Source organism: Oncorhynchus masou, chromosome 27 (assembly GCF_036934945.1).
Source record: "Oncorhynchus masou masou isolate Uvic2021 chromosome 27, UVic_Omas_1.1, whole genome shotgun sequence".
NCBI lineage: Eukaryota > Metazoa > Chordata > Actinopteri > Salmoniformes > Salmonidae > Oncorhynchus > Oncorhynchus masou.
The window spans coordinates 12,705,621-12,724,100 of record NC_088238.1 but is presented as its reverse complement, the minus strand read 5'-3'; the positions used below and the strand labels follow the sequence as shown (position 1 = coordinate 12,724,100).

Below are 18,480 nucleotides of genomic sequence, written 5' to 3'. Positions count from 1 at the left end.
AGAGAGAGAGAGGGGTGGGCAAGAGAGAGAGAGAGGGGTGGGCGAGAGAGATACACTAAATAAAGCCAGTAGAAGAAAGATGTAGCATGGGGAAGAGGGTGAAGGAGAGGAGGGGACAGGGCAGAGAGATACACTAAATAAAGCCAGTAGAAGAAAGATGTAGCATGGGGAAGAGGGTGAAGGAGGAGGGAGATAAAAGGATAATGAAGCACGTAGGTTTGAGGGATGAACAGAAAGGCGAAGGAAAGAGAGAAGGAAAGAGAGGATTCTATACTAAGCGACTAGTTGGTTAGCTATGCTGTGTTACTTCTAGAAACAGACTAACTAGATCCGTCCCTCTATAGGGCGTAGAAACAGAAACAGTCAGCTTTCCTCTCTCCTTCCCCTACACCAGTCAGCTCATTGAAAAAGCATAGCTATTCCACTGTACTATGAGTACGGTAGTCTCTCTCGCCAGACAAAAACTGTCTTCTCTCAATATGCATGGACAGCAGTTATAGCAAATCATTGCTTAATGTTGTCAAGAAAATAAAACCCAGAGGCATACTGATATCTAAGTGACTTTCACTGTACAGTATTGTGTCACACATATCTTACACGTATGGGTGCAATATTTCTCCATCCATTTCTCCAAAACCATATGTTGACCCTAAACTGACACCCACAGTAGGATCTATCTTCCCTATGTCCATGAGTATGGATTACAGGGCCCAGATTGAGTTCTCTAAAGGTACAAGGTCCATTTATCATCATTTACAAGCACTTGGGCTATAATAGGGTTAGGAGGTGAAGCTGGTGCCTCTTAAAAAGCCTTCATGTTCTCTCTGGTTAAGACCGGCTCTGTGACAGTCAGGCAAATAAATACAAATGATCCATTTAGAGAGAAAAATGACACACTTAACTCTCATCGCTTTTTAAAGAAGACCTGACTGACCCCCCATGGTGATATCCATCAGGGAGAGGGGGGGGAGAGATACAAAAAGTAGAGATTGAGAAAGAGTGAGACAAAGAAAGGAGAGAAAAAGATAAATAAATTAGCACTAGAGAGAAATAAATAAGAGTGAGATAATGAGAAGGAACAGAAGAAAGGAGGGCTGGCCCCCCCCACTGATACTGAGGGCTGGGGGACATCTCCTGAGGGCTGGGCCCCCCCCACACACTGGTCCAGGGCTGGACATTTACCACAGCTGGACTCAAATCAGTTTGTAGAACCATCTCAAGGATGATCAATGGGGCTGGGCCCCTTACTGACACTTTCCAGTTTCAGAGCAATACTGGTTTTTGTATTTTTTGTTTGTTGCCAGTGTATAAACCTCCCCTTGAAATAGAGTATGCCTGCCTGTGAGGGAGAGACCTGGAGGCTGGGCCTGCCATTGTCCCAAATGGCACCCAATTTGGGCCCCTCCACTGGCATTGGTCAGGGCGGAATCTCCTAGGCCCTGGTCAAAAAAGTTGTCCACTGAAACTGGTAGGGTGCCATTTGAGACACAAGCTCAGTCACTGGTCCAGGGCCATCTCTCTGACTGGGCCACCTGTATGGTAATGCACATCATACCATATACTCACAACACAATATGTCAGTGACAGGGTGTGCATCCCAAATGGTCCACCCTATTCCCTATGTAGTGCACTATGGGCCTTTGTCAAAAGTAGTACACTGACACTAAAGAGCCTCCTTGGGAGGCGACCCGGCAGGCATGTCACATGGGAATATTCAACAGATAAGCTGAACTAACAGTGTTCAGATGACAGGGGGCGGTGAATGGAAGAAAGTTCTACAGCTGCACCATCGAGAGCATCTTGACTGGCTGCGTCACCGCTTAGTATGGCAAATGGGGTCCCAGGGGGACATCTCCTGAGGGCTGGTGTCCTGAGGGCTGGGTGATGATGCCCCCCCACTTTTTTTTTTTTTATTTCACCTTTATTTAACCAGGTAGGCTAGTTGAGAACAAGTTCTCATTTGCAACTGTGCACTCGTCTGGCCAAGATAAAGCATAGCAGTGTGAACAGACAACACAGAGTTACACATGGAGTAAACAATTAACAAGTCAATAACACAGTAAAAAAAAGGGGAGTCTATATACAATGTGTGCAAAAGGCATGAGGAGGAGGCGAATAATTACAATATTGCAGATTAACACTGGAGTGATAAATGTTCAGATGATCATGTACAGGTAGAGATATTGGTGTGCAAAAGAGCAGAAAAGTAAATAAATAAAAACTGTGGGGATGAGGTAGGTGAAAATGGGTGGGCTATTTACCAATAGATTATGTACAGCTGCATCGATCGGTTAACTGCTCAGATAGCTGATGTTTGAAGTTGGTGAGGGAGATAAAAGTCTCCAACTTCAGCGATTTTGCACATTCGTTCCAGTCACAGGCAGCAGAGTACTGGAACGCAAAGGCGGACCGAATGAGGTGTTGGCTTTAGGGATGATCAGTGAGATACACCTGCTGGAGCGCGTGCTACGTCCATGGGTGTTGCCATCGTGACCAGTGAACTGAGATAAGGCGGAGCTTTACCTAGCATGGCCTTGTTGATGACCTGGAGCCAGTGGGTCTGGCGGACGAATATGACAGGGCCGGCCGACTAGAGCATACAATCCGGCAGTGGTGGGTGGTATAAGGTGCTTTAGTGACAAAACGGATGGCACTGTGATAAACTGCATCCAGTTTGCTGAGTAGAGTGTTGGAAGCAATTTTGTAGATGACATCGACCGGAAGTCGAGGATCGGTAGGATAGTCAGTTTTACTAGGGTAAGCTTGGCAGCGTGAGTGAAGGAGGCTTTGTTGCGGAATAGAAAGCTGACTCTTGATTTGATTTTCGATTGGAGATATTTGATATGGGTCTGGAAGGAGAGTTTACAGTCTAGCCAGACACTGACACTCTCCTGAGAGCTCTTGGAATGGAGTTTTGCTCTGTTTTCATTATTCACTATCACTTCCATACTATGGCCCTACCTTGGTCATCCCTTGCCAACACACACTAACTAATGTTCGGTATGACAATCAACACGACAGAGAAGACTGCATTGTAGTTTAGTTCTCTCGACTCCTCAAACCACTCATAGCACAGGAAAGGGCTTCATGTCATGTCAATTTCATTCACTTCACGCACAGAAGATTAACTGTCAACAAATAGAGTTTACAATAGTTCCTAGCTTTCTGGGCTGTTCAGGGGATGGGTTGTTGAGGGAAAACTGACACTTAGTCAAGATGTCCAGCCCTGTCCAAACCAGTGAAGAGGAAACTGACACTTAGTCAAGATGTCCAGCCCTGTCCAAACCAGTGAAGAGGAAACTGACACTTAGTCAAGATGTCCAGCCCTGTCCAAACCAGTGAAGAGGAAACTGTTTTTTTAGTCAAGATGTCCAGCCCGGTCCAAACCAGTGATGTCCTCAGGGTATTGATAACTACAGGTGATTGATAACTAGGGTATTGATATGGCAGGTAGAGAAGAGACAAACTGTACAAAACATCAGCAAGAGAAACAGAACTCTAAATTGATAACTACAGTGAAGAACAACTTCAAGTACAACTATTGTAGTCCTCTGAAGGGTATTGATACATTACTGTAGAGAAGACACATTGTCCTCTATGGGATACATAACTACAGTTAAAGAAGACAACAGTCCTTGTATTCCTAAGATACATTACTGTTAAAGTAGAACATTGTATTCTAAGAGAATTTACTGTTAGAAGACACATCATCTGGGTATTGATAACACAGAAATCTACAGATTTTATGATGTGCCACAGTCTGATAACAGTCCTTTTACAATGTGTTCTCTCAGTTATTCAGTCACTAAAAGGTGTATGAGATCAGAGTCCTCAGAGAGGAGGCTTTACAGCCAGTCCTCTAGGGTTTTAAATGTGTTTATAAGACAGAGTGTGTGTGGGTATTGATAACTACATTTTAGAAGACACAGTCATAAAGGGTTTTGATGTGTGTGAGAAGACACAGTCCTGTGGGGTATTGATAACTACAGGGGGGGTTAAGCTAAGGTTATTGACTGATGTCTGACTGCATTGACCACCATCTTGTACTGGGGGTACAAGTTCCTCTAGGTATTGATAACTACAGGTCTCCTGAAGACACAGTCCTCTGGGTTGATGTGACTAACGTACAGGCGAGGACAAGTCTTACCTCAGGGAGGCCACAACACAGGTACACACACACCTCTGGGGTATTGATAACTCACAGATAACAGAGCCTTTAAATACAGACAGGTTAGACACAGTCCTCTGGGGTGTTGATAACCCAGGTAGATGTACAGTCCTAGGGGTGGCTGGATAACTACAGGTAGAGAAGACAGTCCTCAGGTTTGATTACAGGTCCCATTTCCTCATTTAATGACTATCAAAATGAAGAGTTGTGTTAGGTATTTAATCACCCAGGCCAAAACAGTCCTCTAGGACTGTCTGGCTGTTGAATATGTATGTGGGGATAGAGGGATACAGGGAGGGAAGTGTGTCTCTTTCTCCAGCAGGGATGGGAGGTAGAGAAGACAGAGAGGTGAAAATTGATAACCTGTTGACTTGACTGCAAGGAGAAGACAAGAACATTACAAACAGTATACAACATAGCTTTAGAATAAAAAGTCCTCTGTATTGATAACACACCTGTCATTCAGCTGAACAGTCCTCTGGGGTGCCCAACACAGGTAGAGCAGACACAGAGCCTGGTGTGTTGGTAACTACAGGTAGAGAAGACAGTCCTCTGGGGTGTTGATAACTACAGGTAGAGAAAACAGTCCTCTGGGGTATTGATAACTACAGGTAGAGAAGACAGTCCTCTGGGGTATTGATAACTACAGGTAGAGAAGACACAGTCCTCTAGGGTATTGATAATGGCAGGTAGGAAGACACAGTCCTCTTGGGTATTGATAACTACAGGTAGAGAAGACACAGTCCTCTGGGGTATTGATAACCGGACAGGTAGAGAAAACACAGTCCTCGGGGATATTGATAACTACAGGTAGAGAAAACACAGTCCTCGGGGTGTTGATAACTACAGGTAGAGAGAGAAGACACAGTCCTCGGTAGGGTATTGATAACCACAGGTAGAGAAGACACAGTCCTCTAGGGTGTTGATAACTACAGGTAGAGGTCCATCTGGGGTATTGATAATTACAGGCTGAATGACAAGGACAGTCTCATCAGAATTAATTCAAATACATACTCAGTATTATTGTTGTCATTCAACCTGTAGATTGCAATACAGTCCATAAAGTGTGTTATCTCAAACTGTAGACGACAGTCCATCTGTGGTGACTCAACCTCTGACAGTCCTCTACTATGAAAACCGTACTGACAGAGGTACTGACCTGTTGCACCCACTACAACCACAGTGATTATTATTTGACCTTGATGGTCATCTATGAACGTTTGAACATGAAGAACGATCTGGCCTTAATGTCCATGTACTCTTATCTCTACCGGCACAGCCAGAAGAGGACTGGCCACCCCTCAGAGCCTGGTTCCTCTCTAGGTTTCTTCCTAGGTTCCTGCCTTTCGAGGGAGTTTTTCCTTGCCACCGTGCTTCTACATCTGCATTGCTTGCAGCTTGGGGTTTTAGGCTGGGTTTCTGTATAGGACCTGGTGACATCTTCTGATGTAAAAAAAGGGATTTATAAATACATTTGATTAGGTTTTTGATTCGTATGATACTCTAGGGTGTTGATAACTACAGGTAGAGAAGACACAGTCCTCTAGGGTATTGTACAGGTAGAGAAGACACAGTCCCTCTAGGGTAATTGTGTAGAGAAGACACAGTCCTCTAGGGTATTGATAACTGTAGAGAAGACAGTGTAGAGAAGACACAGTCCTCTAGGGTATTGTGTATCACAGTTGTTTTGTGTGTGTGTGTGTGTGTGTGTGTGTGTGTGATTCATTATGTGTTTACCACAGGCAAGGGCTATTAACATGAATTGTGATGATGTGTGTCAGGACCTCAGGGCAGATTCATAGAAGCTGGGGAGAGGATGATGAAAACGGAGAAAGTATTAGTGGGAGCCAGGTGTGTGTGTGTGCAAAATTAGGTCACTCTTACGTAGCGGCGTTCCGGTTGGGAGAGCTCCATCATGCTCTGCCAGGAATACCGCTGGAACTGCAGGAAACAGCTGCACTACAACTACACACTAGTACTACTTATTCTACTAGCCTACTAGTACTACTACTAGCAATACTTTATATACTAGCCGACGATTACTTCTTCTACTAGCCTACTACAACTACTTCTACTAGCACTACTTCTACTATAACTACTTCTACTAGCACTACTACTACTACTACTAGCCTACTATAACTACTTCTACTAGCACTACTTCTTCTACTAGCCTACTATAATTACTTCTACTAGCACTACTTCTTCTACTAGCCTACTACTACTACTACTACTACTACTTCTTCTACTAGCCTACTACTACTACTACTTCTTCTACTAGCCTACTACTACTACTTCTACTAGCACTACTTCTTCTACTAGCCTACTATAACTACTTCTACTACTACTTCTTCTACTAGCCTACTAACTACTTCTACTACACTACTTCTTCTACTAGCCTACTACTACTACTACTACTACTACTACTATTTCTATAGCACTACTACTACTTCTACTAGCACTACTATTCTACTAGCCTACTATAACTAACTAGCCTACTACTACTAGCCTACTACTACTACTTCTACAAGCACTACTACTAGCCTACTATAACTACTTCTACTAGCACTACTACTACTAGCCTACTATAACTACTTCTACTAGCACTACTACTACTAGCCTACTATAACTACTTCAACTAGTCTACTACTACTACTACTACTAGCCTACTATAACTACTTCAACTAGTCTACTACTAGTACTACTACTACCTACTGCTACTAGCACTACTTCTACTAGCCTACTACTACTAGCCAACAACTACTACTACTACTACCACTACTATTATTATCACCAGGAATACTACTAGTACTACTACTACTAGCCAACTACTACTACTAGCCTACTATAACTACTAGCCTCAACTAGCACTACTACTACTAGCACTATACTACTACTACTAGCCTACTATAACTACTTCTACTAGTCTACTACTACTAGTCTACTACTACTACTATACTACTACTTTCTACTAGCCTACTAACTACTACTACTACTAGCCTACTAGCCTAACTACTTCTTCTACTAGCCTACTACTAGCCAACTTCTTTACTAGCCCTATAACTACTGCTACTACTACATCTTCTACTAGCCTACTATAACTACATCTTCTACTAGCCTATATATCATCTTCTACTAGGCTACTAATATCTTCTACTAGCCTACTATAACTACATCTTCTACTACTACTATAACTACATCTTCTACTATTACTACATCTTTACTAGCCTACTATAACTACATCTTCTACTAGCCTACTATAACTACATCTTCTACTAGCACTACATCTTCTACTAGCCTACTATAACTACATCTTCTACTAGCCTACTATAACTACATCTTCTACTAGCCTACTATACTATCTTCTACTACATCTTCTACTAGCCTACTATAACTACTTGCTACTACTACATCTTCTACTAGCCTACTATAACTACATCTTCTACTAGCCTACTATAACTACATCTTCTACTAGCCTACTATAACTACATCTTCTACTAGCCTACTATAACTACATCTTCTACTAGCCTACTATAACTACATCTTCTACTAGCCTACTATAACTACATCTTCTACTAGCCTACTATAACTACATCTTCTACTAGCCTACTATAACTACATCTTCTACTAGCCTACTATAACTACATCTTCTACTAGCCTATATAACTACATCTTCTACTAGCCTACTATAACTACATCTTCTACTAGCCTACTATAACTACATCTTCTACTAGCCTATACTATAACTACATCTTCTACTAGCCTACTATAACTACATCTTCTACTAGCCTACTATAACTACATCTTCTACTAGCCTACTATAACTACTGCTACTAGCACTACATCTTCTACTAGCCTACTATAACTACATCTTCTACTAGCCTACTATAACTACATCTTCTACTAGCCTACTATAACTACATCTTCTACTAGCCTACTATAACTACATCTTCTACTAGCCTACTATAACTACATCTTCTACTAGCCTACTATAACTACTTCTTCTACTAGCCTACTATTACTAATGTAACAACTACTACTACTACTACTACTACTACTACTACTACTACTACTACTAATGTAACAACTCCTACTACTACTACTACTACTACTACCACCACTACTACTACTACTACTACTACTACTACTACTACTACTACTACTACTACTACTACCAGTCTACTCCTACTACTGTTTCCACTCCTTCAGCAGGGTTCAAATACCCCAAAACTGACCTCCAAGCCTTCAGGCACTATTGTCAATTAATTTGATACCAATAAAGGCCAACCGCTTTGATGCAGGAGGCAACAGTGCTGGGCTATCAGTAGAGTATCTATAGGGAAATACATTACTACAGTATTAGCAGGATATCAAACTACTGTTGACCAGAGCCTCAAATGTTATCAAACATTCTATTAATAAAGTCTGTGGGACCAGCGGGGAAATTAAGACGTTGGGCAGAAAGACATTTTTAACTTCATAAGCCCGATTATCATATCAAACCCATGTTAATTCAATCAATTATGTATATTCCTACTCTTTCCCATTTATCTCCAGGGCAGTTTCAACTTTCAGGAAATCAAAAGGCTCCGAGACTAAACATCTTGCCTTATTATTCCACTGAACGCCAGATACCATCTTATCTCCCTCGTTCATGCACTCTGTCGTATCGCAATAACGTCCATAGGGACAACTCATAGAGACCTCTGTACGCTGCGTTGCACAATACTAAACAAGGTCTTTTCACACTAATACAGATCATGTACACACACACACACACACACACACACACACACACACACACACACACACACGTGCACGGTGGCACCAAACACACCGAATGAAACGTGATTAGTGTCTACTAGCAGTAACCCTGTCCTCCCTCTCATCCTGTAACACCAGACCCTCCCGCCATTTCATTAAACCACACACACTCACATCCTCCCTCCCCAGCCCCTCTAATCCAATCACAGCCCTGGTAATGCACCTCCCGTAATCCAATCAACCAATCAGGGCGCTTGCCACTGAGACTCCACCATCACGTGACCTCGCTAGACATGTGTTAGCAGTTAGCGCGTTGTGTCGCTCTAATGATATTCCAGCAATGCATTTCCTTAATGCGATTTGGGAAGCCTCAACCCCAGCTCTACCCTAAACTAACCCCAGCGGATGGCTAATCAGTTTCTAGCATTTTGCAGGGAGACAATGATCCTGGCGTTAGCGCCGGCTAATGACAGGCTAACACGATTAGCGCCCCTTCCCAGACAGAGCCATGGACTCTGGGCCCCGTTCGCCCCACCTCCTGTGGACTCCTCATCCACTTTGTTACATTACTATGGAGCCTAATGGTCCCTTATTAGGAGTTATGGAACAGCGATGGACTGGAAATGAGATGTTCTTTAGTTACATGTACGTGATGGTTAATAGGGTCTCTGTGAATCTCACGGACAACCTAACATACAGGAGGGAAAATTGCTAACAGCATTGATGGACAAAGTTGTCTGACACATACCAAGACATGTTTGTTGAAATATTTTAAAAGATCAGATCCTAGCAAAAAGCATAAGCTGATGCACACCCAAAATATGTTGTAGAGGTGCTGACTAACAAACGATAAAAAGACAGTCGCACACTAATTATACTGGCAAACATTTAATGGGTATAGCAACCAACGTTTCAGCACGCAGCGCCTGCCTCAGGGTGCTGTAAGCACCTTTGTTGTTGAAATGACTGTAAACGGGTTATAGTCTGATAAATCAGGTAAACTACCAATGATTGGTTCCCAGGGACAACACATACTCTGTAACAGACACACTCGCACACACAGACACACACCATGGCCATCACTGCAGCCATTACACATCAGTGTACACCAGGGACGGCTCCATTTGACCTGTAGCTGTCAGTGAGCCGCATCATCATCATGAGCTAATAGGGGAGGCTAATCTGGAGCTGATTGAAAGACATGGGTTAGTTAGCATGTGGCTAACGGCAGTACTCTCAGTGGACTGACGGGGTTCGTAATGGTCACGGACAACACTGAAGGGTCGTGTACACACCAAACGGAGAAAAAAACAAAACAGGGAGGGACAACCTGGACTTATCCAATTGGAACGGCTCATTTTAATTTTCTGATGCAAAATGTTTCGTCACAGTATGCTCTAATGAACAGGACTCTAATATCAAAACTGGACACAAGGATGACCAACATCCTCTGGACACATCACAAATACAATTCTTAGAATTCTGTGGTGTTCTTTGGGCCCCTTTGGAAGTTGGTTACATGTGCTTACAGTGTGGCCTACTTTTAAACTGACAGAGTAACCCTGGAGATCTTGGAAGAAAAGCGGTACACTATTAAAACCAACATTAAAGCCAACATCAGGTATTGAGCTCTTCATTGCCAACATTGGCCTTGAGGAGGAAGCATTTGAGATGAAAGCCTGTTCATTCTGCAGTGAATGGAGATATTGTCGATGGGGGGGGGGTGTCTATATTCATTTATCCAGGAAAACCTGAAACACTTCTGGTAATTAAACACAATGACATGTGATTTTAACTTACTTGAACTTTGCGTTGATTCCGTCGGCAGCCTTGTGGTAGTTCTCTGTGGTCATCTTGTAGAACTGAGCACTCTGGAGGGAGGGAGGGAGGGAGAGGGGGAGAGAAAGATATAAAGAGAAAATGTGAGGAAGAGAGAGATGGGAAGAGAGAGAATGAGAGAAAGACAAATACATGCCAAGTTAGAATCAGACTGGGCCTCTTCCATAAAACAGTTCATTCCCAACGTCCCTGGGCCTTTCAGGTGGCCTTTAGGAAACACTCCAGCTGAGACAAGCCTTTTCCCCCTCACACACACACACCAAACGGCACCCTATTCCACATATAGTGCCCCTGATACGCCCTGGTAAAATTTAGCGCACTACATAGGAAATAGGGTGGTATTTGTGACACACATCTATCTGATAGGAATGTACCCTCCACTACTACAATAGCCCATTAAAACTTGATGGATGGGGATATTGAGGGAGCAACACCATTAAGTAGTTGTGCAGGGGTTTATTTTTATAATCTGAGGGAGTGAGCGGTGTGATCGTTCAGTTTGACGTGTGTGTTCAATAGTGTGTCTGTACAGTACCAGTCAAAAGTCTGGACACATCTACTCATTTGAGAGTTCCTTTATTTTTACTATTTTCTACATTGTAAAAAGTGTTAAACAAATCAAAATATTTTTTATTTGAAATTCTTCAAAAGTAGCCACCCTTTGCCTTGATGACAGCTTTGCACACTCTTGGCATTCTCACGAGCAGCTTCATGAGGTAGTCACCTGGAATGCATTTCAATGAACAGGTATACCTTGTTAAAAGTTCATTTGTGGAATTTCTATCTTAATGCGTTATAGCCAATCAGTTGTGTTGTGACAAGGTGGGGTTGGTATACAGAAGACAGCCCTATTTCGTAAAAGACCAAGTCCATATTATGGCAAGAACAGCTCAAATAAGCAAAGAGAAATGTCCATCATTACTTTAAGACATGAAGGTCAGTCAATACGGAACATTTTAAGAACTGTGAAAGTTTCTTCAAGTGCAGTCGCAAAAACCATCAAGCGCTATGATGAAACTGGCTCTCATGAGGACCGCCACAGGAGAGGAAGACCCAGAGACCCAGCCTCAAAAACTGCAGCCCAAATAAACGCTTCACAGTGTTCAAGTAATAGACATCTCAACATCAACTGTTCAGAGGAAACCTATATGGTCGAATTTCGGCAAAGAAACCATTACTATTTTATTTATTTTTATTTCACCTTTATTTAACCAGGGAGGCTAGTTGAGAACACGTTCTCATTTGCAACTGCGACCTGGCCAAGATTAAGTGTAGCAATTCGATACATACAACACCACAGAGTTACACATGGAATAAACAGAACATACAGTCAATAATACAGCAGAACAAAAAAAAACAAAAATTCTATATACAGTGAGTGCAAATGAGGTAAGTTAAGTTAATAAATAGGCCATGGTGGCGAAGTAATTACAATATAGCAATTAAACACTGGAATGGTAGATCGGCAGAAGATTAATGTGAAGGTAGAGATACTGGGGTGCAAAGGAGCAAAATAAATAAATAAATACCAGTATGGGGATGAGGTAGGTAGATAGATGGGCTGTTTACAGATGGGCTACGTACAGGTGCAGTGAGCTGTACGCTACTCTGACAGCTGGTGCTTAAACCAATAAAAGGAAACCAATAAGAAGAGACATGCTTGGTCCAAGAAACACAAGCACTGGATATTAGACTGGTGGAAACCGCTGTGTCTTTGTGAGACACAGAGTTGGTGAATGGATGATCTCTGCATGTTCCCACCGTAAAGCATGTAGATGGTGTGATGGTGCTTTGCTGGTGACACTGGCCGTCATTTATTTAGAATTTAAGGCACATTTAACCAGCATGGCTGCAGCGATACACCATCACATCTGGTTTGCGTTTAGTGGGACAATCATTTATTTTTCAACAAGACAATGACACAACACACCTCCAGGCTGTGTAAGGGCTATTTTCCCAAGATGGAGAGTGATGGACTGCTGCATCAGATCACCCAACCTCATCCCAATTGAGGTGGTTTGGGATGAGTTGGACCGCAGAGTGAAGGAAAAGCAGCCAACAAATGCTCAGCATATGTGGGAAGTCCTTCAAAACTGCTAGAAAAGCATTCCAGGTGAAGCTGGTGGAGAGAATACCAAGAGTGTGTAAAGCTGTCATCAAGGCAAAGGTGGGCTTCTTTGAAGAATCTAAAATATATTTAGATTTGTTAAACCATTTTTTTAGTTACTACATAATTCCCAAATATGTGTTATTTCAGAGATTTGATGTTTTCACTATTATTCTACAATAGTAAATACAAAGAAAACCCTTGAATTAGGTGTGGGTAAACTTTTGACTGGTACTGCAGAGGGAGCAGCCCCCTATCCACATCGACGGGACAGTAGTGGAGAGGTAGTACGTTAAGTTCCTCTGCGTTCACATCACGGACAAACTGAAATAGTCCACCCACACAGACAGTGTGGTGAAGAAGGCACAGCAGCGCCTCTTCAACCTCAGGAGGCTGAAGAAATTTGGCTTGTCACCAAAAACACACAAACTTTTACAGATGCACAATCGAGAGCATCCCGTCAGGCTGTATCACCGCCTGGTACGGCAACTGCTCCGCCCATAACCGTAAGGCTCTCCAGAGGGTAGTGAGGTCTGCACAACGCATCACCGGGGGCAAACTACCTGCCCTCCAGGACACCTACAGCACCCGATGTCACAGGAAGGCCATAAAGATCAAGGACAACAACCACCCGAGCCACTGCCTGTTCACCCCACTATCATCCAGAAGGCGAGGTCAGTACAGGTGCATCAAAGCTGGGACCGAGAGACTGAAAAACATCAGACTAACAGCCATCACTAACATTGAGAGGCTGCTGCCAACATACCGACTCAACTCCAGCCACTTTAATAATGGAAAAATGTATGTAATAAATGTATCACTAGCCATTTTAAACAATGACACTTAATATGTTTACATACCCTACATTACTCATCACATATGTATATACTGTACTCTATACCATCTACTGCATCTTGCCTATGCCGTTCTATACCATCACTCATTCATATATTTTTTTATGTACATATTTTTAATCATTCCTTTACACTTGTGTGTATAAGGTAATTGTTGTGAAATTTTTAGGTTAGATTACTCGTTGGATATTACTGCATTGTCGGAACTAGAAGCACAAGCATTTCGCTACACTCGCATTAACATCTGCTAACCATGTGTATGTGACAAATAAAATTTGATTTGATTTGTAAAGTGCCCTCCACTAATATTGGCCAACTTGGTAAATATGAGCAAAACGGCTGTGAAAAAAATGTCTGTTTATCCTCAAAAATTACTTTTATTAAAAATATTCACAAAAACGTAACCTAAAGTATTAAAGTAAAATAATTGAAAGAAAAAATGTATTCTCATCATAAAACAAATATTTTTCTCTAATATACAATACCGTTCAAAAGTTTGGGGTCACTTAGAAATGTCCCTGCGGCAGGGTAGCCTAGTGGTTAGAGCTTGGGCTAGTAACCGGAAGGTTGCAAGTTCAAACCCCTGAGCTGACAAGGTACAAATCTGTCGTTCTGCCCCTGAACAGGCAGTTAACCCACTGTTCCCAGGCCGTCATTGAAAATAAGAATTTGTTCTTAACTGACTTGCCTGGTTAAATGAAGGTAAAAAAAATAAAAATAAATAAAAAACCACTAGGCTACCTGCCGTCCCATATGGTCAAGCTGCTCCCATAACATCTCAATAGGGTTGAAATCCGGTGACTGTGCTGGCCACCCAATTATAGACAGAAAACCAGCTGACTGCTTTTTCCCTAAATAGTTCTTGCATAGTTTGGAGCTGTGCTTTCGGTCATTATCTTGTTGTAGGAAAAATTGGCTCCAATTAAGCGCCGTCCACAGGGAATGGCTTTGCAAAATGGAGTGATAGCCTTACTTCTTCAAGATCCCTTTACCCTGTACAAATCTCCCACTTTACCACCACCAAAGCACCCCCAGACAATCACATTGCCTCCACCATGCTTGACAGATGGCGTCAAGCACTCCTCCAGCATCTTTTCACTTTTTCTGCATCCCACAAATGTTATTCTTTGCGATCAGAACACCTCAAACTTAGATTCGCCTGTCCATAACACTTTTTTCCAATCTTCCTCTGTCCAGTGTCTGTTCTTTTGCCCACTTTAATCTTTTATTTTTATTTGCTAGTCAGAGATATGTCTCTTTCTTTGAAACTCTGCCTAGAAGGCCAGCATCCCGGAGGATCCGCTTTACTTTTGACGTTTAGACTGGTGTTTTGCGGGTACTATTTAATGAAGCTGCCAGTTGAGGACATGTGAGGCGTGGGTTTCTCAAACTAGACACGTCCAACCACCTCTCCATTTACTGACGCCCCGTCCAACCACCTCTCCATTTACTGACGCCCCGTCCAACCACCTCTCCATTTACTGACGCCCCGTCCAACCACCTCTCCATTTACTGACGCCCCGTCCAACCACCTCTCCATTTACTGACGCCCGTCCAACCACCTCTCCATTTACTGACGCCCCGTCCAACCACCTCTCCATTTACTGACGCCCCGTCCAACCACCTCTCCATTTACTGACGCCCCGTCCAACCACCTCTCCATTTACTGACGCCCCGTCCAACCACCTCTCCATTTACTGACGCCCCGTCCAACCACCTCTCCATTTACTGACGCCCCGTCCAACCACCTCTCCATTTACTGACGCCCCGTCCAACCACCTCTCCATTTACTGACGCCCCGTCCAACCACCTCTCCATTTACTGACGCCCCGTCCAACCACCTCTCCATTTACTGACGCCCCGTCCAACCACCTCTCCATTTACTGACGCCCCGTCCAACCACCTCTCCATTTACTGACGCCCCGTCCAACCACCTCTCCATTTACTGACGCCCCGTCCAACCACCTCTCCATTTACTGACGCCCCGTCCAACCACCTCTCCATTTACTGACGCCCCGTCCAACCACCTATCCATTTACTGACGCCCCGTCCAACCACCTCTCCATTTACTGACGCCCCGTCCAACCACCTCTCCATTTACTGACGCCCCGTCCAACCACCTCTCCATTTACTGACGCCCCGTCCAACCACCTATCCATTTACTGACGCCCCGTCCAACCATCTCTCACCAATAATCTCTCACTTTACTAGCAAATCTTCCAATTGAAGTAACCAACTGAGTTGTGTCAGACCGGGTAAGAGATCAATATGAATGGCATGACTAGAACTGCACCAGTGTGTTTGAGATCTAACCAACGTTAGTGCAGACTATCCAGTCAGGGAACCATCAGTGGCAGTTTCCTCAATGTCCCTGACATTAAGACTAGAATTTAACCAGTGTGTTTGTCTGTGTGTGTGTGTAACAGCGGTTGCTAGAATGTGGTGTTGGTCTCTGTGTTGAATACTAAGTGACTACTACTACTAATAATAATAATAATAAATAAACAAATAATAATAATAACTAAATAAATCACAGCGCTGCCACTAATCAGAACCCTAATCCATCAGGAAGCACAAACGGCCAGTGATTGCAGGGCCAGCGGGTACACACACACACACACACACACACACACACACACACACACACACACACACTAGGAAGGACAGAAAAAAAGCACCTACACGCCTACAGCCTGTGCAGGGAGACAGAGTGGGAGACAGAGTAGCAGACAGTGTAATTTGTGAGGCTGTTGTGTGTGATTAACGAGTGGGGCTCAAATTGTGATTTCCTGCTGTCCTCCTAACTGATTTAGAGTGCAGCAGAGCCCCTCAATCAGTAGGAACGATAGGACCTGACCACCCTCGGGTTGATTTGGGTGCAACACTTCACCAACCCCAAAATCTACTATTTTGGGAGAAAAATCCTTCTATTATGATTCAGGGCCAATTGGGCTTGATTGGTGTCACACTAAACAGAAATAAGCAGTCTATTTTAGAATCTTGTGGTTTCTAAGCTATAAATCGGCCCTTTTTGGTCGGCAAAACAGACTTCCTGGACTGTTCACAGAGCACCCTCATCCTTTTGATTTCTATTTACATGCCTGGGAGAGCTTTACCTTGTCTGGTGGTAAATAAGGCCGGTGGGGGTGTCAGAGACAAATGAAGTCATTATGGCGAATGCACTCGGGTGATACAGAGAGGAGAGAGAAGAGTAAGGAACAGAACTGGCGTGTCCAATTAAAAAGCCCTCCACCATTTTTAATGAGCAAAACAAAAGCGCTTCGTTAATGGCTATCTGTTCCCTGGCAGGGAGGCGAGGGGAAGACCCTGCTGCGTTGGACGGCCCAGCGGCTTGTTACTAAAGGACTCGAGGGAGCGCCACCATATAAAACCCTGAGACTGGCAAACATGGGGACTGACATGTGGAAACAGGAGGACGGCGGCCTGTTGAGTCCATCCCTCTAACATCCTAGGGACGGCGGGAGGCACCGCAGAGACATGATAGACGGCTAGCTCTGCTACGGTGAATTAAGGACTCAGAGCGTCACCGTCAGCCGCTCTAACACCGCCACACAGCCGCTCTAACACCGTCACACAGCCGCTCTAACACCGTCACACAGCCGCTCTAACACCGCCGCTCTAACACCGTCACACAGCCGCTCTAACACCGTCACACAGCCGCTCTAACACCGTCACACAGCCGCTCTAACACCGTCACACAGCCGCTCTAACACCGTCACACAGCCGCTCTAACACCGTCACACAGCCGCTCTAACACCGTCACACAGCCGCTCTAACACCGTCACACAGCCGCACCCTCACAAGCTTTACCGTCTGGTGGTAAATAAGGCCGGTGGGGCTGTAACACCGTCACACAGCCACACACCGTCACACAGCCACTCTAACACCGTCACACAGCCACTCTAATGCACAGCCGCTCTGATACACAGCCGTCACACAGCCGCTCTAACACCGTCACACAGCCGCTAACACCGTCCAAGCCGCTCTAACACCGTCAACAGCCCTCCACCATTTTTAACAGCAAAACAAAAGCGCTTCTGTTTGGGGTTAATGGCTATCTGTTCCCACAGGATTGATTGAGGGGACAGACCCGTCACACAGCCAAGGGATAGACACCGTCACACAGCCGCTAACACACACGTGTATGGAAGCTCCCAGGTTGATCTGAATGCAGAACTTTTCTCGTCACCAGCGGCGTTGTTACTACAATACCTCAGGAGCGCCACCATATAAAACCGTGACACAGCCGCAAACATGGGGACTGACATGTGGAAACAGGAGGACAGGTGGCCCTGAGTCCATCCTCTAACACAGACCGGGAGACACAGCCGCGGAGACACCGTACACGGCTAGCTCACACGGTGAATTAAGGACTGACTCAGAGCACACCGTCACACAGCCGCTCTAACACCGTCACACAGCCGCTCTAACACCGTCACACAGCCGCCGCTAACACCGTCACACAGCCGCTCTAACACCGTCACACAGCCGCTCTAACACCGTCACACAGCCGCTCTAACACCGTCACACAGCCACTCTAACACCGTCACACAGCCACTCTAACACCGTCACAGCCGCTCTAACACCGTCACACAGCCGCTCTAACACCGTCACACAGCCGCTCTAACACCGTCACACAGCCGCTCTAACACCGTCACACAGCCACTCTAACACCGTCACACAGCCGCTCTAACACCGTCACACAGCCGCTCTAACACCGTCACACAGCC

General features: G+C 44.3%; 1 protein-coding gene across 2 annotated transcripts in view; it reads right to left on the bottom strand.

Annotated features, from left to right (window-relative positions):
* LOC135515625 (MICOS complex subunit MIC19-like) overlaps positions 1–18,480 on the bottom strand; it is a 118,104-nt gene that overhangs the window by 23,899 nt on the left and 75,725 nt on the right. For both annotated transcript variants that reach the window (XM_064939252.1, XM_064939253.1), the window contains exon 7: positions 10,730–10,800. In XM_064939252.1, coding sequence (XP_064795324.1) covers positions 10,730–10,800 — 71 coding nt within the window. The remainder of the gene's footprint in view (positions 1–10,729; positions 10,801–18,480) is intronic.